This window comes from Elephantulus edwardii, unplaced genomic scaffold (genome assembly GCF_000299155.1).
Source record: "Elephantulus edwardii isolate Elephantulus edwardi_28Jun2011 unplaced genomic scaffold, EleEdw1.0 scaffold00212, whole genome shotgun sequence".
Classification (NCBI taxonomy): Eukaryota; Metazoa; Chordata; class Mammalia; order Macroscelidea; family Macroscelididae; genus Elephantulus; species Elephantulus edwardii.
Window position 1 is genome coordinate 4,846,781 of NW_006399962.1, and position 25,257 is coordinate 4,872,037.

General features: G+C 48.1%; 1 protein-coding gene across 2 annotated transcripts; it reads left to right on the top strand.

Annotated features, from left to right (window-relative positions):
* On the top strand, positions 1–25,257 carry ITGA7 (integrin, alpha 7). Of its 2 annotated transcripts, none has more exons than XM_006897659.1 (25): positions 1–334; positions 5,044–5,171; positions 5,272–5,351; positions 6,955–7,210; positions 7,718–7,849; positions 9,140–9,347; positions 9,459–9,652; positions 10,495–10,583; positions 10,708–10,835; positions 11,006–11,101; positions 11,329–11,390; positions 11,522–11,691; positions 12,038–12,187; positions 13,369–13,484; positions 13,981–14,173; positions 14,259–14,339; positions 14,445–14,524; positions 14,638–14,712; positions 14,869–14,971; positions 15,508–15,684; positions 15,870–16,001; positions 21,602–21,715; positions 22,257–22,355; positions 22,440–22,565; positions 24,555–25,257. In XM_006897659.1, exons 1-25 carry the CDS (start codon positions 129–131, stop codon positions 24,783–24,785), a joined length of 3,426 nt encoding a protein of 1,141 aa, XP_006897721.1. In that variant the 5' UTR covers positions 1–128; the 3' UTR covers positions 24,786–25,257. The 2 variants fall into 2 exon arrangements, with proteins under 2 accessions (XP_006897721.1, XP_006897722.1); XM_006897660.1 differs by lacking the exon at positions 7,718–7,849 and adding an exon at positions 8,162–8,281.

The window sequence follows — 25,257 nt, forward strand, 5'->3', positions numbered from 1 at the left end:
GAAAGACTGAAAGACCTCTGAAAGAGGAGTGAGATTTCCAAGGACAGAAAAGGACCTGGGGAGACTTGTGACTCTGGCCAAGCGGGAATTGCCCTGTGGTTGCAGGGTAAGCGAACAAGCTTAGCCCCATGGCCAGGACTCGGGACCATGATCTCTGGGGGGCCTCTGGGCTTTGCTACATTTTTGGCTCCCTGATTGCTGGACTACTCTGCCCGGGGGCGGTTGCCTTCAATCTGGACGTGATGGGCGCTCTGCGCAAGGAGGGCGAGCCTGGCAGCCTCTTCGGCTTCTCCGTGGCTCTGCACCGGCAGTTGCAGCCCGGACCCCAGAGCTGGTGAGTCATTGCACACACCTGATGTCCCCATGCCTTAGTCACACATTTGTCTCTTCAACCTGGGAACATTTCATCTTTGTCTTCCAAAACCACGGACTCAGGCTGCTCACAGATAGCCCACACCCAAACATGAACCTGCCTCAATCTGTCTAGAGTCTGGATCTTTATCCTCAGGTCCCAAGACTCAGGGTCTTGCTTTGGGGACAGATTGGAGAGCCAGGTTCTTATCTTGGCAGGAAGCTATCTCCTTCTGCGGTTGCTCCAACTTTCATTCTTCTTTAGAGGCTGGATGCCCCCAGGAAGGAAGACTGACCATTCTGCTAAGGCAGGAGAGAGAAAAGGCAGAGAGATTGAGGGTGCCATGAAAGGGATAGATAAGAGACTAAAAACATTACTTCCTGCCAAGGCATTGTCTTGGGATAGAATGAATGCAGCAGGACACTGAGAAGGTCGGAAAGATCTGCCCTTTCTATGGCTCAAGATCAAGGCCGTGGGAAGATTGGGAGAGGGACCTTGGATGGTCTGGCAGCTCACACGGAGTGGTTTGGTGATAGAGGGTGTCAGGAAATTGAACCCCCAAAGGGAACAGCAGCAGCAGCAGCATCAGGCTGAGAGATCCAGGAAGGATGCTGGTCAGGCAGCTCCCTTTCTGCCTCCTCAAGGAAGTTCCGATTCCAGGAATCTCAGCAGTGGGGGAAGGAAGAGAGGATTGAGGGGCAAAGGACAATGCTAGTTGTTTTTTCTTTAGTTCAGGACCCGTGGGAGGTGGATGCAATTGCATGTGGGGTCTGTGGCTGGTCATGCATTTTGTACCCTTGGTTCTAGTTACATGTAGATGTTGAGAAAGAAGTGAGAAGGGGGAGAAAGCTTCCCACTTCCTCTAGCTAGCGGGCTTTTCCCCTCGACAACCAATGGCTAAGCCACTTTAAGTGTCCATTACTAGGATCAATGCCATCCATTGGGACTGAGTTTTCTCCCTCTACTGACCTGAGGGCAGAGGGCAGGGACATAAGCTCATTTCTTCTTTCCACACTTCAGGAGTGGAGATGATTGATTCTCTGATCTTCCTTCTTCATCTGAGAGCAGGATCAGGGGTCCCAGGGAGAGATAGAAAGGAACAGATTTCACTTCTTCTGCCCCTTATTTCAGCCTCCCTCCAATCCTTCCGCCAGAGCTCCAGGGCTGGAGACCTTTTTAGGACATGCTGAGCTCCCAGAGCTATATCCAGGCAAATTGTATGTTATTTTTAATAGGTTGGTCTCTTGTCATTTCCCCCTTCTTTCTGAAAATGGACCCTGATTCTGTCTTTCAGAGTCAAGATGGGGCATTCCCAGAGGGGCCTGACAGCCTGACTGCTTTTGCTCCAGCAGGGGGCGCCCTGCTGTGTGGTGGCTTGGGCGAAGCTAGGTTCAGTCCCCACCTTTCTGAGATGCAGATTGCCTTCCCTGGTCTTTCTCACTTGTTTTGGTGTCTTTCACTCTGGCCTCTGAATAAGACACTGAGGTTTAACTTTCTTACTCTGTGCTGTGGTTTCAGCATTATTCATTTCCCTTCAATTGTGAAATGATGATACATAATTTCACTACCATAAGGAATTAGAGTGTGTGTGTATATGTGAGATTAAACACGTTTCTGTGTGCAACAATAAATGAGTAAAAAAAAAAAAACCACGTTTCTGATATACCCAAAAAAGGAGCCTGGGTTGCACAAGTGGTTTATGATTGCTGCTTACCCAGAGCCTGGCAGTTTTAATCAACTCAGCTGTTCCATGGAATAGAAGACCTGATGAGCAAATTTGGGAAAGATTACAGCCAAGAAAACTCTATGGAACAATTCTCTTTTGTAGCACATAGGATCACCATAAGTTAAATTGACTCAATGGCAGCTGATAACAACATACATTAAATGCTTAGAATGGTGCAGGGCCCACACTAAGTGCTCTGAAGTGTCAGCAGAATGATTTATTATTTTTTGTTCTCTGACCTGCAGACCTAGAGAATAGCTTCAGCACTTTACAATGATCCTGAGTCCAAAAGCTTTGTTAGAGAACCCTTCCAGGTTAAGCATCCACCTCAGAGGGCCACCCAGACTGAGGAAGGTTAGAGAGGGCCTGGACTTGGGCAGGAGCCCTGGAATGTGTGGAGAACTAAGAGAGACAGAGATAGTGGGCTGCTCCCCAGCCTCCATTTAGCTGGGGTCCTGGGGGGAGGCCCTTCTGCCTTAGCTGCCAACAGGTTTTTTTCTTTCTCTGCAATGGCCACAGCTGTGGTTCCTGTGCTGTACAGAGGCCTGGGGTGTCAGGGTTCATGGGCTGAAGCTAGAAAGGAGTGCATGGCTGGGGCAAAGGTGTACTGTCTGGATAGGCAGTGTGTGGGAACTGCAATTCTAGAAGGGATAGACCAGTCTGCTCTCCATCAAGAATGGGCCTGGGTAAAACCTGAGGCACAGTGGTCTAAGCCTTGAGTTGCTGACTAACAGTTGGTGGTTTGAACCCATCAGCTGCTCGGTGGGAGAAAGATGTAGTAGTCTGCTTCCAGAAAGATTTACAGCCTCAGAAGCCCTATGGGGCATTTCTGCTCTCTTCTTTAGGATAGCTATGAATTGGAAATGACTAGATAGTCATAGGCTTTTATTTGCTTCCCTCCATATGGACCTCATCTCTTACCCATACTCTTGACCTCCAAAGAGATATGAACATTGAACACTAGTAGCTTCTCTGAGTGGTCAGGGGTATGCTGACCAGCTGAGGCTTTAGGTCTGACCCATAGCTGAGCCTCTAGCAGAGTTTCAGAGGCAATAAATTGCATGGGAGGAGACTGCCCATCCTTCCCCTATGGAGAAGCTGGGTGAGTCAAACCACATACCTTTGCAGTGACAGTGCAGTTTCTTACCACTAAGCCACCAGAGCTCCCCTCCTTTTCCACTTGTTGTTGTTAAGTGATGTTACATCGAGTATGATTCATAGCAAATCCATGAACAATAGATCTGAACTCTGTCTTATCCTCCACCTTTCCAAGCATAGTGTCCTTTTCCAAGGAATAGCATCTCATAACAACATGTCCAAAATATGCTTCATCAACTGCCTCCAGGGAACATTCTGCTTGCACTTTTCTCCAACACATATCTGTTTATTCTTTTGGCAGTCCATGGGAAATAGTCATAATGACAAATCATAGCTCCTTATATTCCTGGCACCTCATCCAGGGCCTGACTTGTGGTAGGTGCTGAGGAAATATTACTTTGTCCCTCCTGTGTCCGACACAAACCTTGGTGTGTGTTTTTTTCCAGTTACCATTTCTGACTCTGGTGACCTCAAGTGTGTGTGTCAGAGCACAACTGTGCTCCATAAGATTATCTATGGTTGGGTTTGTTCCCCCCCCCCGCAAAGTAGATTGCAAGACCTTCTATGGCTCTCCTGGGTAGACTTGACCCTTCATCCTACTGACTGTCAGCCTTAACCATTTGCAAGACCCAGAGTATATGTTATGCTCTCAGTAGATAGCTGTTAAAACAGTGCTGAATGTGTAATCAGTTCCCTCCTACTCACCACCCCCTTCTCTCTCTTGACACTGGTTCTGACATGGGATGACAGCTGCTAAGAGACGAGAGGCATTTCGGGAACGGAGCATGGCTCTGTGCCCTTCCTCCGCTCTGCCCCAACAGGACTGGCATAGTGCCCCACCGATGCCTGCCTGTAATGCTGTCTGCTACAGCTCTGAGTCTCTCTGAGGCAGGGAGATGGGGGAAAAGCATGTGGGAAAGAGGCTTTGAGATTTTCCCTGCTGTAATTTTTATTGAATCTCTCTTGCCAGTAGCCAGTTTCATGTCAGTCACTTCGCCTCAGCCCCTCCTCATTTTGGCCTAGGGATTCGGCCCCTGGGGACCCAGGCAGACTCCATTCCCAGCACAGTTCTCTCCCCCAGGGAAGAAGCCTTGGCTGTGATCATGGAAAATTGTCCTGCCAAGAAAGTTGTAGCTGAGAATGAGTCTAAAGGGGAGGTTGGGGAGAAAAACTGGGCAGTGGAAGGGGGTGTCTTGTAAGAGGAAGGGGAGATAGAGGATGTGGGGAGAAGGAGAGGACCTGGAGAGGGGAGATTCAGGATATAGGGGAGAATGAAGTAGGATTGGAGACAGGATAAGGAACTTCTCCCTCCTTCTACGCCAGCCAGACTTATAGAACTGCTGAAGTGGGGGGCCTTTGTCAGATTCCTGATTGGGGGAAGCAGACCCACATGTAGCCTCTTTCAAGGTCTCCATATCTGGTCCTGGGACTACCTCATGGTCCCAGCATGAGCCCTGTTAACGTTTGCTGTCAGTATTCTTGGCATTTCTGGCAGGATTCCAACTGGACTAGGATGGGGGAGGAGGATAGAGTTTAGGGATGGGGCCAGGGAGAGGGTAGAGAAGGCCTGGCCAGGAACAGGTGCTGGGAACAGGCGATTCTTTCAAACCAGTAGTGCTGGACAGGCTGCTTGGGTCTCTGTGTGTATATCTCCTGTGCATGTTGGTCCCTCACTCTATTAGCAGGTGCATGTGTGTTATAGCATGTGCATGGCCAAGTGTCTAAATTTGTTCATTTCCAGAAGTAGAGAAAACGAGCTTTAGGCTTTTGCCCTTTGCCCTAGAACACTGCTTTCTACTGAGAGTTTGGACCTGTGCAGCCCTGGAGCACTCTGTTTTCTAACTCTTGTCCCTACTCCATTGCGCAGGCTCCTGGTGGGTGCTCCTCAGGCACTGGCTCTGCCTGGGCAGCAGGCAAATCGTACCGGAGGCCTCTTTGCCTGCCCTCTGAGCCTAGAGGAGACTGACTGCTACAGAGTGGACATCGACCAAGGAGGTGCGGGCCTTAAAGGAGTGAAGTGGGGAAGTGCCTGAGGAGAGGAGGAGAGAATCTGACCTCCTCTTCTTTTCCCTAAATCCCAATGTCCTACCTCCAGTTGATGCACACAAGGAAAGCAAGGAGAACCAGTGGTTGGGAGTCAGTGTTCAGAGCCAAGGACCTGGGGGCAAGATTGTTGTGAGTACCATTTCTTGTGGCTGTGTTCAAGCATGTGTGTGAGCTTGAGAGGGTGTTTGTATGGGGTTTGTATGTACAGTGTGTGCATATGCACAGGTGTGTTTACAGAACCCAGGTTTGGTGCATGCTGTAATATGTTTTTGTTGTTGTTAGGTGCTGTTGAGTTGAGTATGATTCATAGCGACCCTATGAGCAAAAGTTCTGAACCCTGTTCTATCTTGCGCCATCCTCACACTTCCTGACACACGAGTCCATTGTAGGAGTCACTGTGTCAATTCACCTGGTTGAGGGTCTTCCTCTCCTTTGCCAACCCTCTACCCTTCCCAGCATCATGTCTTTCTCTAAGGACTAGCCCCTTCTAGCAACATGCCCAAAGTATGTGATGGAAAGCCTCATCATTCTTGCCTCCAAAGAGCACTCTGATTTCACCCTCTCCAAGATATAATCTGTTCTCTTCGCTGTCCATGGGATGTTCATATGTAGGAAAAAAAAAAAAGATGTATGACACAATCTCTGTCTTCATAAATAAAAACCAAACCCAAACAAAAGGATTCATGCAGGCCATATATCCATTTTAGCCAACCATTTGTCGGAGAATTTAAGCATGAGACATTGTGCTAGTTGAACTCAAATTCACTGCTGTTGACTCGGTTCCAACTTAAGGTGACCTTCCAGGAGGTTTCTGTACCTGAAAAATCACAATGGGAGGAGACTGACCATTTTCTCCCTCGGAGCTATTGGTGGCTTCAAACCACTGGGAGATACATAGCCTTCAGGTAACCTCTGGCATACTTACAGAGATTTAACATTCTCTGTTTCCCTGTGTCTCTGTTTTTCTCTGTATCTTTCACAAACATATTTAATACACAATGAACAATACAAGTTGTTCTGGGGTGAACATGACTAATATTAGTGAGCCATTTTATAGTTACCAGTTTATAGAAGTCTGAAAGAGTGGAAGGAAAAGACTCCAGCAGATGGGCTGTGCCAGAGTTTAAAAATAGATAGTAAGTGGTTGGAGTAGGTGGTGATTTTTAGGTACCATTGAGTCTGAAACAACTCAGCTGACTCTCCAGCAGATTTTCAGAGGCAGTAAATCACATGGGAGATTACCCCTCTTTCTTGTGTGAGCAGCTGTTGGATTCAAACCTTGTGCCTTTGGGTTGGCAGATCAATTCCTTATCACTAAGCTACTAAAGCTCCTTCATTGGTGAAGGTAGAGAAGAGGAAACGAATCTCAGCTGAAGTGGCAGCATTCATTAGGGACCACAGACAGACTTTGCATGTTGAGAGACAGGCACATGAGACGTGATCAGGAATGTTGTGTTCTTATGGCTTAGTTGTATCTATGGATGCCCAGGCAGAAAGTAGAACAAGGACTTCTTAGGAGAGAGTCCAGGATGTGGGGACAGATGGCATGTGATACAGGGTGGTGGTGCTCCAGACATGTCAGCCTGGGGGTTTGTATGTGTTTGTGTGTGCATATACATTAGCATGCACATGGTACCAGCCTATGCCCAATGTCTTCATATGGGCAATGGCTTAAGCAGGACCCTATCTCACACAGGGGACTGACCCACCCTCCCACCGCTTCCTCCCTCAGACCTGTGCACATCGATATGAGGCACGGCAGCGAGTTGACCAGATCCTGGAGACACGTGATGTGATTGGTCGCTGCTTTGTGCTCAGCCAGGACCTGGCCATCCGGGACGAGCTGGATGGTGGGGAGTGGAAGTTCTGTGAGGGGCGTCCTCAGAGCCACGAACAGTTTGGGTTCTGCCAGCAGGGCACAGCTGCTGCCTTCTCTCCTGATAGACATTACCTCCTCTTTGGGGCCCCAGGAACTTATAACTGGAAGGGTGAGTCATTTCCCAGGGATGGGAGGAGGGGACTCAAACCTCCTCTTGCCATAGAGCCAGGACCGAAGTAGCACGCTGTGGCAAAGCATGACCACATGTCTACTGCCACTGAAACCTGGGCACTGCTTTGCCGTCCTCCCTCACCACGCTAGCACACATGTGAATGGGACTGCCTCCTCTCCTTCACATGGCCCCATTTCCCCCAACACGCTGGCATGAGCCCCCCACCTGCACAGTTGGGCTGCCCACGCGGCTGCGCCTGCATGTTCCAGCACCCAGCCCACCCCTCATCACTCCCATTCCCGTCTCTGCACACTGCTGGCCGAGTGGATACTTGGTGAGTGTGACACCAAGTCTGGGGCCCTCAGTGAGCTTGGGCTGGGTGGGGCATGGGAGGTGGGGCTGGAGGGGGAAGGAGGGGCTTCCCATGTGCTTGTCTAATTCAGTGTCTGGCCTGAGGGTACTCTTGATTCCCTGCCCTAGACACTAATAGGACTGTCCTTACAGGCACAGCCAGGGTGGAGCTCTGTGCGCAGGGCTCACCGGACCTGGCACATTTGGACGACGGGCCCTACGAGGCGGGGGGCGAGAAGGAGCAGGACCCCCGCCTCATTCCGGTCCCTGCCAACAGCTACTTTGGTAGGGACCCCTCCCTGGCCCAGTGCCACTCTAACCCTCTGCTCCTCTCTCTTGTCCTCCCTCTCCACGCTCCCATCCTCCTGTCTCTGTCTCTCTCTCTCCCTGACACTCTCTGTTTCTCCTTCCCACTATCTCATTTTGTCTCTTTGTCTCGGATTCTTATCTTTCTGGTCTCTTGATCTCTCTTTTTCTTTGTCCACCTCATCTTCTTCTTCCTGTCTTCTGGCTTTTCTGCCCGACTCTGTCTCCCCACTCTGTGGCTTCTCTGGATGTCCCTTCCCTGGTGTTCCCCCCCATCCTACCCCCCCACAGGGTTGCTCTTTGTGACCAACATTGATAGCTCAGACCCTGACCAGCTGGTGTATAAAACTTTGGACCCTGCTGACCGGCTCCCAGGACCAGTCGGAGACTTGGCCCTGAATAGCTACTTAGGTTTGTAAGCTTCCACTCATGTCCTCCTAGGCCCTGAGGGCCTGGCCCTTCCCTCCTCTCCTTCCCCAGGGAGCATGTCCTCCCATCACCCCTCATGCACATGTGGGTCCAGTGGCCAGATGTAAGAAGAGGAGCCCCGAGGGTGATGGCCAGAAGGAAGATCGGGGTGGTGGGAAAAGGACAAGATTGAGACTATTCAGGGAGGGAAGAAGGTTAGACTTCCAGGGAGACTTCCTCTGAGGGATGGGTGATGGGCATATGCTACAGAACAATCTAGCCTTTCTGGTAAGTTTGGAATATCTCACCTGTGTCCCTTCTGTAGAGGAGGAGGAAACAAGACCTGGAAGATGTTTGAGTGACTCAAACACTTCTCTCCTACCCTTGTGTCCCCTTCCTTCCCACGTGAAGGCCTTTTTTCTCTGCCAGAAAGGTGTAGGTAAGGGTAAAGAAGGTGCTTTGGATAGGATTGGGGGCCTTAAGGATGTGGAGATGAGAGAGGACCACCTCCTTTGTCCTAGTCCCCGGAGCAGATGTGGTAAGGTGTCTGCCCCAGTTCCTGCCACTGTACTTGACATCGCACCAGCCATCTTGCCCTCTCAACATTGCCTTCCTCTCTCCCTGGGATGGATTTGTTCCAGTTTTTGTGCCAAACTCCGGTCTCAGGAAGAGATGGGCTTGGGCGGGCTTCCAGGGCTCAGGAGGGGCAGGAAGAATGGCCCAGTGTTGGGAATGATAGGCTGGGGGACACATCACTCACCTTTTGTCTCCTGACCTGCCAGGCAGCACTGAGGGTTGCTAGGAAATGCTCTGCCTTCTGAATCTGTTGAGGTGCTAACCAGGAAGTCATCCTCCACCCAGGTTTCTCCATCGACTCGGGGAAGGGACTGGTGCGTGCAGAAGAGCTGAGCTTTGTGGCAGGGGCACCCCGGGCCAACCACAAGGGTGCTGTGATCATTCTTCGAAAAGACAGTGCCAGCCGCCTGGTGCCTGAAGTTGTGCTGTCTGGGGAGCGCTTGACCTCTGGCTTTGGCTACTCACTGGCCGTTGCTGATCTCAACAACGATGGGTGAGAGAATGGGCAGAAGTGAGGGGGACTTGGGGGAAACTGGGCACAAGAGCTATGGTGGCCTTTGACCCATTGCCAAGAAGAACTCACACGTACTGTTTCTCTTCATAGCTCGCCAGACCTGGTGGTGGGTGCCCCCTATTTCTTTGAGCGCCAAGAAGAGCTGGGGGGTGCTGTGTATGTGTACATGAACCAAGGGGGTCACTGGGATGATGTCTCCCCTATCCGGCTCTGTGGCTCTCCTGACTCCATGTTTGGGATCAGTGTGGCTGTCTTGGGGGACCTCAACCAAGATGGCTTCCCAGGTGTGACTGAAAACTGGAAATGCTCAGTGGGGGGAGGGGGGCAGGAAGAGGTGGGTATGGCTCCGAGATCAGGGGGTTGGTCTTCTGAGGGCTCAGAGAGAGAGAAGGAACCTAGGCTCATATGTGAGCTTCACCATTTGCCCTCTGTGTAGCTTTGGGCAAGTTTCAGAATCTTTATACACAAGTAAGGCCCAGACAGAAGTGCTGGGAGGATGAAAGACGGTGTGTGTAGGTGCAGGTTCCTGTGTCTTGTTGTTTTATGCTTGGCTGCTATTCTAAAGGCTAATTTGAACCACCCAGAGGCACTGTGGAAGAAAGACCTGGTTATTTGCGTCTATAAATATTATAGCTAAGAAAACTTTTGGAAAAAACCCCAACCCCTAACTATTTGGAGCATTTCTATTCTATAACACTTAGGGTCACTGTAAGTTGGAATTGACTAGATGAAAACAAGTTTGGTTTTTTAAAAAATGTAAGGTACCTGGGATACCTTTAGTTGTTCACGTTTAGTTGTTGGAGTTGTGTGCCATCAAGTCAATTCTACTTATAACCTCTTGACAAAATAGAAAACGTAACTCGTTGCCGTTGAGTCAGAGCCAGCTCATAGCTGACTCTCCATGGGTTTTTGAGGCTGTAAATCACATGAGAGGAGAACACCCATCTTTCTTCTGTGGAGCTGCTGGTGGATTTGAACTCAGAGGCGTGGCTTTGGGTTAGCAGTGCAGCTTCCTATAGGCTAGGTTACCAGAGCTCCCTAGAAAGCATATTGAAATGAGGAAAAGTTGGCACCTGGTGTTGTTGCCGCCATCGTCAGAATGATTGCCTTTCCTTTAACCTCACAGATATTGCGGTGGGCGCTCCCTTTGATGGGGACGGGAAAGTCTTTATCTACCATGGGAGCAGCCTAGGGGTTGTCCTTAAGCCTTCACAGGTGAGGGGAGTGTTGGTGTGAGGGAAACATATGGGTGGGACAAGGGTGTGCAGTCGCAGAGGGCAGGGGAGGCGGAGGATTGGGAGTGATGGACTTGGGGAAGGCTAACAGTCTGATCTTCCAGGTGCTTGAGGGCGAGGCTGTGGGCATCAAGAGCTTTGGCTACTCCCTGTCCGGAGGCCTGGATGTGGATGGGAACCATTACCCTGACTTGCTGGTGGGCTCCCTGGCTGACACTGCTGTTCTCTTTAGGTGATCCCCTCCCCCTCCCCCCTTCTCCCTGCTGTAGTGTTTATACCCTGTCGGTGACTCTGACCCCTGCTCTGGTGCCACATATGATGCTGAAGACTCCTCCCATATACCTTCTTTCCCAGGCTCTTGTTCTCATGTTTCCCATGCACCACATCTTTCTGTCCTCCTAGGGCCAGACCCGTTCTCCATGTCTCCCATGAGGTCTCCATCGCTCCTCGAGCCATCGACCTGGAGCAGCCCAACTGCCCTGGTGGCCACTCAGTTTGGTGAGATAGGGTCTGGGCGAGGGCAGAAATCTCCAGAGCTGCTTCTTCCTGCCTCGCCTCTCCTCTCCCCTCCCAGCCCCTCTCCTCCCTCCCCTCCTTTCCCTTCCCCTCCCCTCCCCTCTCTTCACTTTGGGGTTTGGGCTGTGGCAGGAGTAGGCAAGTGGACATTTAGGGTCTTTTCCAGCTAGCCTTGCTTGCTCAGGGCTTCGTCTCCTTTGCTTCCACAGTGTGGACCTAAGGATATGCTTCAGCTACATTGCAGTCCCCAACAGCTACAGCCCTATTGTGGGTGAGTGATGTCCCTCTCTCACCTTGTTGGGTTCAGGGTGAGTCATTTCAACACTGGGTGAAGGGCACCCAGAGCCAGATTGAAGCACTCCCCCAGTTGATTGGCTCCCCTCTTTTCCCCGTGTGCCACAGCCCTGGATTACGTGATAGATGGAGACACAGACCGGAGGCTCCGGGGCCAGGTCCCCCGGGTGACCTTCCTGAGTCGTGGCCCAGATGACCCCAAACACCAGGCCTCAGGCACTGTGTGGCTGAAGCACCAGCATGACCGAGCCTGTGGAGACACCATATTCCAGCTGCAGGTGAATGGACTCTGGCCCCATGGCCTCTGAGGGTCATTGTCATTGGATGAAGTGCTTCTCTAGATTCCTCTTAACAGTTTGTTCTACAATACATTCACACCTCATTCTAAGAGCTATACTTTTTAGAGCTTCTTTTGGGTCTTACCCAAATCTTCTATTTTCTCGCATTTCCTGCTGAGTTCAATACTCAGTCTTTAGAGATGGTGATGGTAGGTTCTGTTGCTCCCCAAAAGTCTAAATCCTGGTTGTCCTCCCTTCTCCACTCTGTCTCTCTTTCCCTCCCTCATGTTCATTTCTCCACCTTTCATATTCGTTGTGGTATTTATGTCTGTTTTCCCCTTCCCAGGAGAATGTCAAGGACAAGCTTCGAGCCATTGTGGTGACCCTGTCCTATAGCCTCCAGACCCCTCGAATCCGACGACAGGCTCCAAGCCAGGGGCTACCCCCAGTGGCCCCCATCCTTAATGCTCACCAGCCCAGCACCCAGCGGGCAGAGGTGAGCATGAGTTCTAGTTTGTCCCAAGAGAAGAAGCTGTTAAAGCTAATGATCACTGTCTCTTACCAATGATCTCTTTTTATAGACTTCCGAGCTCTTTTGATAGTTTATCCCAAAACAACAAATCCATTGCTGTTGAGTCAGAACCAACCCATAGCTGACACTCCATTGGGTTTCTCAGGCTGTAGATCACAATGGAGGAAATCATCCTTCTTTCTTCTTTAGAGTAACTGGTAGATTTGAACTATAAGAAAAGCCCAACCTTTGACTTAACATTGTAACTCGCTTGTAGACTACACCATCATAGGCTACATCCTCAAACCCCTTATTCTATGTCTCCTCATATTTGGAGGAGCTCTGACAAAATGTGTGCAAAGGCATTTGACTGTGTGGAACACAAAAATTTCTGGCTAACATTGAGAAGAATGGGAATTCCAGAACACTTGATTGAGCTTATGTGAAACCTATACTTAGACCAGGAAGCAGTCATCAGAACAGAGGAAGGGAACACTGCATGGTTCAAAATCAAGACAGGAGTGCATCAGGGATGTATGCTGTCTCTATGCCTTTTCAGTCTATATATGGAACAGATCATTCGGAAGGCTGGACTTTATGAGGAAGAATTGGCAAGAGTACCATGGTCTGCTACAAGAACAAGTCTTAGAGAAGGTGCAGCTAGAGTGCTCCTTGAAGGCAAAGACTTATTTTCACATACCTTGAACATGTTATGAGGAGAGGATATTCCTTGGAGAGGGACATCGTGTTTGGGAAGGTGGAGGGATGGTCAAAGAGAGGAAGACCCTCAACCAGGTGGACTGACACTGTGACTGCAGCAATGGGCTTGAGTGTGTCAGAGATTGTGAGGTTAGTACAGGACAGGACAGGGTTCAGATCTGTTGTTCAAAGGGTCCTTATGAGTCATACTTGGCTTGATGACACTTAACAACAAAATACTTTCCTAAGGAGCTCTGGTGGTAAAGTAAGTAATTTACCAGACTGCTAACCAGAAGGTCCGCAGTTTGAATCTGCTCTGAAAAACATGAGTGATCTTCTCCTGTAAATGTTGACACCCTCAGGAACCTGATGGAGGGTCACTGTGAGTCAGGTTGGACTCAAAGGCAGTGAGTGAGTTTAGGTTTAATTTGTACCATCCTGGGACTGTCCTTTACATCTCTCCCTAGATCCACTTCCTGAAGCAGGGCTGTGGTGAAGACAAGATCTGCCAGAGCAACATGCAGCTGGTCCATGCCCGTTTTTGTGCCCGGGTCAGCGACACGGAGTTCCAGCCTCTGCCCATGTGAGGGAACAGGGTGGGGGTGTGCAGGTGGGGTGGGAGGGCATGTGCTCAAGGGGTGGAAGGTAGTCTCCTCAGGAGGTCCAGGCAAGTGAGGGCTAAGGGTGTGCATGTGTGTAAACTACTGATAATTCAGACAATGACAGAATAAAGGTCAATTAAGGAGCCCTGGAGACTCCCTTGGTAAGGAATGACAGTCCTTCACAATACTTATGATAGTTTTCACAATGCTAAGAAGTCGGAGATATTTTCATTCCCACCTAGAAATGGAGCGTTGAGATCTAGAGAGGGTATTTGTCCAAGGTAAGTAAGTGATAGAGTGGGGAGGGGAGCGCAGAGCCCCTGATTCCTCAGCAGGATCTCTTGAGGGTGGTGAGAACTTGGACTCGAGGGGCCTAGGGAGTAGATGAGGGCAGCATGCAAAGGGAGAAGGAGACTGGGCATGAGAGGAGCTGAGGAAGGTGTTCAGGTCTTATAATGAGAGGGATCCGACCCCTAGGGATTCGGATGGGATGACAGCCCTGTTTGCACTGAGTGGGCAGCCAGTCATCAGCCTGGAGCTTAAGGTCACCAACCTGCCCTCGGACCCAGCCCAGCCTCAGGCTGATGGGGATGATGCTCATGAGGCCCAGCTCCTGGTCACCCTCCCTGCGGCTTTGCACTACTCAGGAGTCCGAGCCCTGGACCCTACAGTGAGGACTTGGGGCAGAGTGGGTAGGGTGGGGCCTTAGGGAACTTCAGCAGTTTAAATGGACCTCTCTTCTCTTCCTGTTCTAGGAGAAGCCTCTCTGCCTGTCCAATGAGAATGCCTCCCATGTCGAGTGTGAGCTGGGGAACCCCATGAAGAGAGGTGCCCAGGTTAGCATATTTGCTTTTAGCCCCCTCAGCAACTCTGTAGCCCATGAGCCCTTCCTTAAGCTCCCAGACTTCCCCTGACCCCATTCCACCTCACTTGCGGTCTAGGTCACCTTCTACCTCATCCTTAGCACCTCAGGGATCACCATTGAGACCACAGAGCTGGAGATTGAGCTGTTGTTGGCAACGTAAGCCTGGTGGGGTTAGGATGGGGTGAGGGCAGGGCAGGGCAGGACAATTGAATTGCTGTGTCCCCCTGGTACCCGTGCTAACTGCCCATGCCTGCCCTGCCCTCACGCAGGATAAGTGAGCAGGAATTTCATCCAGTCTTTGCTCGGGCCCGGGTCTTCATAGAGTTGCCACTGTCCATTGCTGGGTAAGCTGTGCCCAAAGAGGGTACTTCCTCTGGAGGGAGGAGAGATGTCACCACCCCGAAGCCCTAGGCTTAGTCGTTCTTGGCTTCACTCTCCTGGTTCTCCATTCGGCCAGGACCTAGACCTCCTCAGTCCCTGTTTGGACTTTTTCATACCAGGGTGGCCATCCCCCAGCAACTCTTTTTCTCTGGTGTGGTGAGGGGAGAGAGTGCCATGCAGTCTGAGCGGGATGTGGGCAGCAAGGTCAAGTATGAGGTCACGGTAAGTGTCGTGTGGCCTGGCATGGGACCCTCCGAGGGGAGAGTCAGAAACGTGACCAATGTGGTTGCTTGGTGGTGCATTCATGACAGCTTTATTCCACCCGGTCTTTGGTTGTGGGCAGTCCTGGGGCTTCAGCTGACCATTTCCTGGTCATCCTGACTGACCCTCATATCTGCTGTACTTGAGAGGTGACAGGAGCTCAGGAAAATGTCTCTACTGCGGGCCTTGGCTGGGGAATGGGAACATAATGGGAGGGATGATTGATTCTTTTCTTAGAACATGATGGGAGGTATGATGTCTTTTCCTAGAATTTTACTCCTGCTTTGTGGAAACCTCTCCTCATTCCTCCCAAAGACACCTCCAGGATCTCCTGGATTTAGGGAGGGGAGGATATGGTGCCTGGTGGGGTCTACGACCTAAGTCTTAGTTAAAGTCCCTCTTTAAGGTTTCCCCTCAGCCCTTGTTTTCCATTTCTACAGATTTACTACCTTCTTAGGAACTGAACATCCTCCCTTCATACGTCCTTATGCCCACAGGTCTCCAATCAAGGCCAGTCGCTCAACACCCTAGGCTCTGCCTTCCTCAACATCATGTGGCCCCATGAGATTGCCAACGGGAAATGGCTGCTGTACCCGATGCGGGTGGAGCTGGAGGAAGGGCAGGGGTCCAGGCAGAGGGGCCTGTGTTCCCCGAGGCCCAATATTCTCCACCTGGTGAGGCTTAGGCAGGATGGGCTGCTGCACAGGAGAGTGGAGGGGTTAGCCCCTGGGAAGGATACCTTTGTCTTCCAGATGGGGAGAGTGGGTGTGAGAGAATTTGGAGGAAAGTGAGGGAGCAAATGTGACCCTGGACTGCTGCACTTGAAAGGTATCAACTGGTTATCCCTCCCCACATCTAGGATGTGGACAACAGGGACCGGAGGCGGCGGGAGCTAGAGCAGCCGGAGAAGCAGGAGCCACGTGAGCAGCTGGAACCCAGCACATTCTGGTGGCCAGTGTCCTCTGCTGAGAAGAAGAAAAACATTACCCTGGTGAGTGCCAGGCTGCCAGATGGGTGTGTGTGGCAATGTGGTAGAAGATACTGTGGAGTGCATTGGAGTGGTGGGTTTTGGGGAAGGGTGACTTGTCAACAAGTGCAATGATCAAACACTGAGGACAAGTTGATAAGACAGCTCTCTTCACTCCTTGTGGGAAAGAGGCACCTGTGAAGCAGCTGCTAGTGCCCCAGATCCTCCCACATCTGTCAAGTGCTCGCTTCAGGGCCAGGCATTTGACCTAAGGCGAGTGAGTTAACCAAGCAATCAATTCTTCTTATAAAGTTTACATGAGTTTTATAGTGATAGGATTCTTTTAGGTACCTTTGAGATCTGTTTGTTGCTCTTTGAACTCTTAGAATGAAAAAGTAAATTTGTACAAGGAAACCTACCTCATTATCATAATGTCAAAAACATCCTTAAGTCTTTTAAAATGCTAATAATCAAAATGGCAGCATATCATACACAATATATCATTCAGTCTATTCCTATTCCTTTTTTACCTTTTTTAAAATTTTATTTTATTTTTAAAATAATTTTAATGAACATTTACAGAGAATTTGGATTTCCATTCATTCATTGCTGCACTTCTCTCCCCGCCCAGCCCTCTCCCCCCGCACCCCAGTTCGCTCCTCTCTTTCAAAAGTAAAAGAAAGACTCCCTCCCTGGTACACAATCCCCCCGCACCCCTCCCACCGCCCCAAGTACATTCCACTATGCAACCTTAATTGTGGACTCTTGTGATAACCATAATACCCTATCATACATCGCTTTTAAATTATTCAGTCCCTCATCTGTTTCAGTGCAGTATACACAATTTATCCAGTTTTTCTCAGTCTTCTCCCCACCCTGATATCAGTCCCATTTTACAGCAGTGGCACCATGCAATATTTGTCTTTTTGTGACTGAGATATTTCACTCAGCATAATGTCCTCCAGGCTCACCCATTTTGAATAATATTGAATGAGTTCCTTGTTTTTCAATGCAGCAGAGTATTCCATTGTGTGAATATACCACAGCTTCTCTACCCATTCGTTTGTTGATGGGCACCTGGGTTGTTTCCAACTCCTTGCTATTGTGAACAGAGCTGCGATAAACATGGGTGTGCATATATCTGTTTGGTTGTCAGTTACGGTCTCTTTAGGGTATATTCCCAGTAGTGGAATTTCTGGGTCAAATGGTATCTCTACTTAGCTTTTTGAGAAAGAGCCATACCTCCTTCCACAGTGGTTGTACCATTTTACACTCCCACCAACAGTGAATAAGGGTTCCAGTTTCTCCACAACATCACCAGCATTTGTTGCTTGCTGTTCTGTTAAATTTTGCTATTCTGACTATATTCTGACAATTATATCTCATAGTTCTTTTACACACTATTCTTCATTCACATTGTATTTTATACAATCATTCCCATGCATTATATTTTAGAAATGTAAAATGGACCTTGCCCATCATGACCCAGTCTTTTCAGGTCCCTGCCAGATCCTTCCCATTTCCTTCACCCTCTCCCTTCACCCGACAAATTGTCCTTTTAAGTAATGACTTTGATTCCCTTGCTTCTGTATACTCTGCATAGTTTTATTCTTTAAATGGATTTACTGGGCAGATTAGGATGGTACTGACAGTGAGAGTGTGGTGGGGACATACATTAAAGGGGGTATTTAGCTTGGTTGTGAGGGGGCAAATCCCAATTATGGGCAACTAAGGGAAAGAGTCAAAGAAACTGCAGGTCTCAGAGGCATGGAAGCACCTGGGCTAGCATTTTCGGGAAGCTCCATCACATCTGGTTCTCTCTCCAGGACTCTGAGCTTCCCCACTTCCCTGAGAACTTGTCAGGAGGCAAAAGAATAGACATTTATGGAATTGTTCTGGAGACTAGAAGTTAGAAATCAAGGTGTTTCTGTGTTGATTTTTCCTGAGATGAGAGCATTGAAGCAGAATCTACTCCATGCCTCTCTCCTAGCCTCTGGTGATGGCCCCTGGTGTTTCTTGGCTTGTACATGCGTGCGTCTGTTTATATCTGCCTTTTGTCTCTCTGACATTTGCTGTTTCTCTTTTTTGAGGACATTACTCACATTGGATCAGGACTTACCCTTCTCCAGTATGATCTCATATTATTCTGATAACATCTTCAAAGATCCTGCCCCCCCCGCCCCAAGCAAGGCACTCTTAGGCACTAGGAGTCAGGATGTCAATATGCCTTGTTGGGTGACAGACTTCAGTGCACAATCCAGGGGCCCCTGGAGTAATGTAAACTTCTGTAATTGCTGTTCCCTACACATGGGTAGTTCTACTTTTCCGTATGTCTAATTTCCTCTGAAAAGTTTCCTTTTTAATAAGAAGTTTCAAATGGATTCTTTAACCTAAAATTAAAGTAGAAGGCCTTGTTCTCAGAAGAATCAACTGAAGACTGCTGAGTTGCTCAAAAGTGGTAAAATAAAAGATATCTCAAAGAATAGAAACAGTTTCAAAGCATTCTTATAAGTGTGGATGGTGGTAAAAAGTTATTGCTGTGATGTCGGAACTGACTCACAGCTGACCCGCCAGTGGGTTTTCAGAAACTGTAAATTGCATGGGAGGCGACTACCCATTTTACTCCTGCTGAAATGCTGATGAATTTGAACCACCGGAACAGCCTTTGGATTAGCAGTACAGCTGCCTATGGACTGTGCCACTGGAGGAAGTGTGATGAATTAGCCAGAATATGACTTTTAGACAAATGAGTCATTAGGTGGTAACTGGACCAAATAGATGTTGGGAGACATTGGAGGAATATGCCTTGTCTCCCAGTAGTGCCTGGGGCATCTTCCTATTTCTTTAATGAGTTTGACTTAGTACAAGAGTATGAGTTTGTTGACGATAGATTTGGGTTCATCTATCTGTTCCGTTCATTTACCAGCTTTACTAGCTGTGTAGCCTAAGTAAGGCAGGCCTCTTGACCTCTTTGAGTTTCCTCATTTGAAGGATGAACATGATAAATATGCCCTGCCTGTGGGGGTTTCAGTTAAAACACTCAGTAGCTAAACAAAAGGTTAAAGGTTCAAGTTCACTCAGATGTGCCTTAGGAAAAGAATTTTAGTGATCTACTTCTGGAAAATTAATCATTGGAAACCCTGCAGTACACAATTCTCCTCTGACACTCATGGGGTCACCATGAGCTGGGATAGACTTGATAGCAACTTGTTAATAATCTATACCTTGCAGGATCAAATGAGATAACTGCCTGGCAGATAGTAGGGCACTCAGTAAATTGAAAGATAAGACAAACATCAATTAGGGAAGCTACTTTATCTGCTGCCATAAAGGTAGAAGAGCCTCCCTCTACATCCTTTAAAGCTGACTAACCTAGATTTGGAGTTATTATGTACCATTGAGGTGGAACCAACTTATAGCTGACCCACCAGTGGGTTTTCAGAGATGGTAAATTGCATGAGAGGAGATTGTCTATCTTTCCAGTACAGCAGCAGAGGTGGATTTGAACTACATGCCTTTGGATTGGCAGTACAACTCCTTAACACTAAGCTACCAGAGTTCTCTACATTTGGGATGTTGTTGTATTTGTAGATAGGTACTGTCTGGTCCAGTACAACTCATAGTGACCCTATGAACAGTGGATCTGAAACCCATCCTATCCTGTGATATTTTCACACTTCCCGACACACTAGAGCCCATTGTGGCAGTCACTGTGTCAGTCCACCTGGTTGAGGGTTTTCCTCTCCTTTGCCGACTCATCACCCTTCTAAGTATCATATCCTTCTCCAAGGAATAGCACCTCTTAGAAACATGCCTGAAGTTTGTGAGGCAAAGCCTCATCATTCTTGCCTCCAAAGAACACTCCGGCTGCCCTCTCCAAGATGTATTTGTTTGCTCTTTTGGCCATCCATGGGATATTTAGTGCTCTTCTCCAACACCTCAGCTTAAAGGCATCAATTCTTCTTCTGTCATTCCTATTCACTGTTCAGCTCTCAGATGAATAGCAAGTGATTGCAAAGACCATGGCCTGAATCAGGCACACATTAGTCATCAAAGTGATGTCATTACTCCTCAGTAATTTGGAGGAGTCCCTAACTGCAGACGTTCCTAGTGCAATGTGTCTCCTTATTTCCTGACAGCTGGCACCAAGGGTGGTAATTATGGATCCAAGTAAGATGAGGCTGTTGACAGTTTCAATCTCTTCTCCAACAATAGTAGTATTTTTATTAGTTTCTCCCTCCATTTCTAGATTACTTTTTAAAAATATACATTTTGTTTTATTTTGTATATTTGAGTGAAAGTTTACAAATAATATTAGTTTTTCACTCAGTCATTCATATACATTTTACTTTATTACATTAATTACAATTGATTACTGCAATTAATTAATTAATTATAATGTCTGATCAATGCCTTATTATGTATTTTCTTTCCCTTCACACAACTTATCTATTTATTAGTTTTAACTCCCCTCTTCTTCCTTTCTCATCTCTAATAACCATCCACAAATGATTCTGTGTGTAAAACCTTCCTTAGCTTTTTAGAATGGTAGTCTTATATCATAATTGTCCTTATGTAACTGACTCAGTGTAATTGTGCCTATCACTAAGCATAATTTGTTCTAGAATCAACCATGCTGCACAGTGTTTAACAAATTCCTTATTGTTCTTTAGTATTGCATAATACTCTGCTATGTGACTGCACTATAGTTTCCCTAGCCATTTATTAGTTGATGCACGTTTGTGTTATTTCCATCTCTCTGTTACTGTATGTAATGCTTCAGTGAACATGTGTACACGTAAATCAATTTCTGTCACAGTTCTTATTTCTATAAGATATATACTTAGTATTGGTATTGCTGAATCAAGTGATTTTTCTATTCCCAACTTTCTAAGTGCCAAACTGCTTTCCATTGTGGTTGCACTATTTGCATTCCCATCAGCAGTATATAAGAGTTCCAATATTGCCACCCCCTTGCCAGCATTTGATGTTTGTTATCTTACTGAATTTTACTTTTGTTGTTGAGGTAAAGTGCTTAATTGTTCTTATTTGCATCTCTCCAATAAGCTAATGATCTTGATAATGACTTCACTTTTTTGGGGTCTTTCTTTGGTGAAATGCCTTTTCATGTCCTCTGCATATTTTATAATTGGATTGTTTATCTTTTTCTTGTTGAGCTTTTGGAGTTTTCTGTAAATTTTAGTGATTAGTACCTTATCAGATATGTCATTGCTAAATATTTTTTCTCATTTTGTGGGTTGTCTTAATATTCTTTTGGAAAAATCTTTCTATGCACATAAAGATTTAAATGTAAGGTGGTTCCAGTCATCAAGTTTATCCTCTGCTGCTTATGCATTTTCAGTTTTATCTGATAGTTTAATTATTAGGCCAGACTTTTTTATAATCCAGGTAGACCACAGGGTTGGAGGAGGGGAATTGGAGGTTAGGTAAGAAAAGTGAAAAGGGAAAGAGGTCTAAGGTGTAGAGGCTCATCGAGGGATGGCATTAAGCCTCCAGGCAGACTCTGTGTCTGTGTGATCACCTTTATAAGGATGCCAGGCCTTGGGAGAGGCTCAATGAAATGGGGTCCAGCCGCTCAGAGTTCTGCCTGTCTTTGTCCCCAGGACTGTGCCCGGGGCACAGCTAACTGCGTGGTGTTTAGCTGTCCCCTCTACAGCTTTGACCGAGTGGCTGTGCTGCACGTTTGGGGGCGACTGTGGAACAGCACCTTCCTGGAGGTGAGGGCTCTGTTGGGACCTTGGGCTGGGCTGCTTCTCCCACAGCTGCCCCTTTGGAACTCAGTTCTCCTCCACCACTTCTCTGTCAAAATGCAGCATATCCTTTACCTAAGAGAGGCAAAAACATCTTCTGTCCAGACAGATCTTGAGATACTGTGGCTTGGGTCCCAGACCACCACAATAAAACAAATATCACAATAAAATGAACTTTGTGATTTTCAAGGGCATATAAAAGTTATCTTTACATTATACTGTAGTCTACTAAGTGTGCAATAACATTATGAAAAACTTTGACATTTTGAGAGAATTACCAAAACGTGGCACAAAGACATGAAGTAAGCATACATTGAGCACAGTTTTGCAACAAACCTTCAGTTTGTTAAAAATGCAGTATCTGTGAAGTGAAATAAAATGGAACACAATAAAATGAGGTATGCTTACATTTGGCACTATTCTACTTATAATTTCAGGGACTGGATGGAAGGGAGGGGGCCATGGGGACATTTAAGAGGACATTTAAGCCTCTTCCTTGCTTTCTTAGGAGTACTCAGCTGTCAAATCCCTGGAAGTGATTGTCAGAGCCAACATCACAGTGAAGTCCTCCATCAAGAACTTGATGCTCAAAGATGCCTCCACGGTGGTAAGCTGCTGAGTTAGTTGAGTAGGGCTCTTCTCTCTCTTTTGCCCTCCTGCTCTTGCTCCTGTAACCTCTCTTTCTCCTCAGATTCCAGTGATGGTATATTTGGACCCAGTGGCTGTGGTGGCAGAAGGAGTACCTTGGTGGGTCATTCTGTTGGCTGTTTTGGCAGGGCTGTTGGTCCTGGCACTGCTGGTGTTGCTGATGTGGAAGGTGAGGTCTGGGAGGGTGAGTGAGTGGGGTATGAACTTCCCTCTCAGGCAAGTGGCTTTTTGGGCTGTGTTTCTCTTATCTACCCATCTACACATTTCCCAGCTATCTTTCCTCCCACCCCAGCAAATATGCATTACGTACTTACCCAGCAGGTCCCAGGGATTCTCTCTGTCCCTGGAAGGTTCAAAGATAGTCAGATGAAGATCTTATCCTCAGGGATTTTGCAGTCTAGTGGAGCAGGCAAACTTTGTAGATGAACACAATGCAGGTGATGAGTTAAGAAAGTGTAGTAGGATTTCAGAAGATGAAAATTCAGAGGATTTATCCTGGAGCTGGGTCTTAGGAGGAAGATAGGTAATAGAACTTGAATGTGGAGATGGAGTCAATGGACTAACAGCATCCAGAAGGACCATGGTAGGCAAAGTCATAAAGGCAGAGAAGTATGATCTGATTTAACCAGATTCCAGGTAGGCTGAAAGGGAAACTGAGGCCAATAAGGCCAACACATATGGGAAAGTGCTTCCAGAGAATTGCCTCCAGGTCTGATCTTGGAACCACCACATCCTGGGGTCAGCATGAGATCCTTTTTTGTTTATACAGAATCACCCTTGTGTCTCAGATGTAACATCAAAGCTCACAAGTGCACCTGTCAGTCCAGAGAATCACATACATCACCAGGGCTTACACCTAGAACCAGATGCCCCAGCTGTTTATAGAACCGTGCACGTCCTTGATGCTAGAGAGAGACTCTCTTTACTCTCAAGGTTTATTCCTGTAGACCATTCACAGACCAACAACATGTTTTGGCAAATGTGAAACACTGTAAACCAGGCCTCTGGAGTAGCATCCAAATTGTTGGGAACCTGGCCAGTTTAGGGGAGACTGATACTTTTATGAAACCCACGCTAGGATCTCAGGTAAGGGCCCTCATCCTTCCTCAGTCTTCCCATCCTCTGCCTCTTTTGCTCCCCCTTCCCCTTCAACACCTCAGTGTGGTTTCTTCCATCGGAGCAGTCAGAGTTCATCTTTCCCCACCAACTATCACCGGGCCCATCTGGCTGTGCAACCCTCAGCTGTGCAAGTTGGTGGTCCAGGGACTGTGGGGTAACTGTTGCGTGAATGCACACGTGTGCATGTGCAAATATGTGTGTCCCGGGATGGGTATAAATGTGAGTGAGTATAAATAGAGCTCCTAGCATTCAGGGAGCCGTGAATGTGCAAGGTGAAGAAATGAGATTGCATGAGGATGGTGTGAGTCCCGGGAACTGAGGTGGGAGGTAATTAATGATAAGAGAGTAGGTTATAAAAGTAAGTATACACAGCCTTGGTCATGCACAAGTGTTGGGTGGGCCAGTGGAGTGTGAGCATGTGGGGAGGTGCCCTGCATGCCTTTTCTGTGGGCATGAGTGTGCAGAGATGATTTTACAAGGAGATGCTGTGCAGGAGTCTGAGCATGTAGGAGTCCTGGTGATCCTGATCATGCGTATGCAGGGGGCACTTTTCCACCGGATTATGTGAGGACCAGCATGTTCATGACTTAGGGTGGGTCCTGGCCCTGCTCTAGGCTGACGGTTCAGGGTGTAGTGTGTGAGGCTTTAGAGGAATCATTCCAGACCATACAATGGTCTAGGAAGCTGTTTTCTTCTTTGGTGTGTTCTGAGGGAGGTTATTTGGTCTCTGAAAAGGTTGGGTGGATAGAAAACTTTGGGGTCGGCAAATACCTTTAACTTCCTCTTTCAGGGCCTAAGGGAGGTGTCTTGGGTCCTGCATCTTGGGTCTGAATCCTGGAGTCTGAATGTGGATGAAAACCAGGGACCCAGCACTGATAGAGGGAATTGCTCACTCATTAGATGACTGTCTAGCATGTGTCCTTTCTCCTGCAGTTGGTTTTATCCATACTGGGGATGGTGAGGGCAAGGGACTGTGCTGTGCTGGGCATACACTCCGGAGGCTTCAGCACATTGGATCTTCCTTGTCTGGCCTTTACAGATGGGATTCTTCAAGCGGGCGCAATACCCCGAGGCCACAGTGCCCCAGTACCATGCGGTGAAGATCCCACGGGAAGACCGGCAGCAGTTCAAGGAGGAGAAGACAGGCACCATCCTGAGGAACAACTGGGGCAGCCCCTGGAGGGAGGGTTCTGATGCAAGCCCCATCCTGGCTTCTGACGGGCACCCTGAGCCAGGCCTGGAGGCGCATCCTGTACCAGCTACTGCCTAGCTGCTTTTGTCCTGGCCTGGCCTGTGGGTACCCTCCACCCCTTTCCTAGAGATAGCTCTTTAAGGTGAAGAGAGTAGAGTTGGTCTCTGGCATCACACCAGGATTTTGCAGGATCTTCTTCCTCAGGGCCGTGAACCTTTCCCCAGTCCACTAGGATTCCTGTCATATCACCCCTCTGGAATGCTGTGCGATGAGAGGGGGGCAAATTAGGGATGGGGCTGTGAGGCAGGGTGAGAAGGGCCTGGGCGTCCTAATTCAAGGGTGTGGAGAAGGACCTTAACCTCACCCTCTTACATACACTCTGTGTAGCAGGCCCGAGAACCTGTTCCCCCAAAGTGCCTTAGTTTAGAGGGCTGGGGAGGAGGTGCATCACTGACTCAGGGGCTCCTCCCTCCCTACTCCCCCCTTTCCTCTGACCGTAGTTTGTTGATTCAGTATAGTAAGTTTTATCTATTTATTAAAAACATTTCAG

Coding starts and splice junctions, on each gene's coding strand:
- ITGA7 (XM_006897659.1), top strand. CDS start 129: ATGGCCAGGACTCGGGACCATGATCTCTGGGGGGCCTCTGGGCTTTGC. Junction 335..5,043: donor CAGCCCGGACCCCAGAGCTG/GTGAGTCATTGC, acceptor TCCATTGCGCAG/GCTCCTGGTGGGTGCTCCTC. Junction 11,692..12,037: donor ACACCATATTCCAGCTGCAG/GTGAATGGACTC, acceptor TCCCCTTCCCAG/GAGAATGTCAAGGACAAGCT.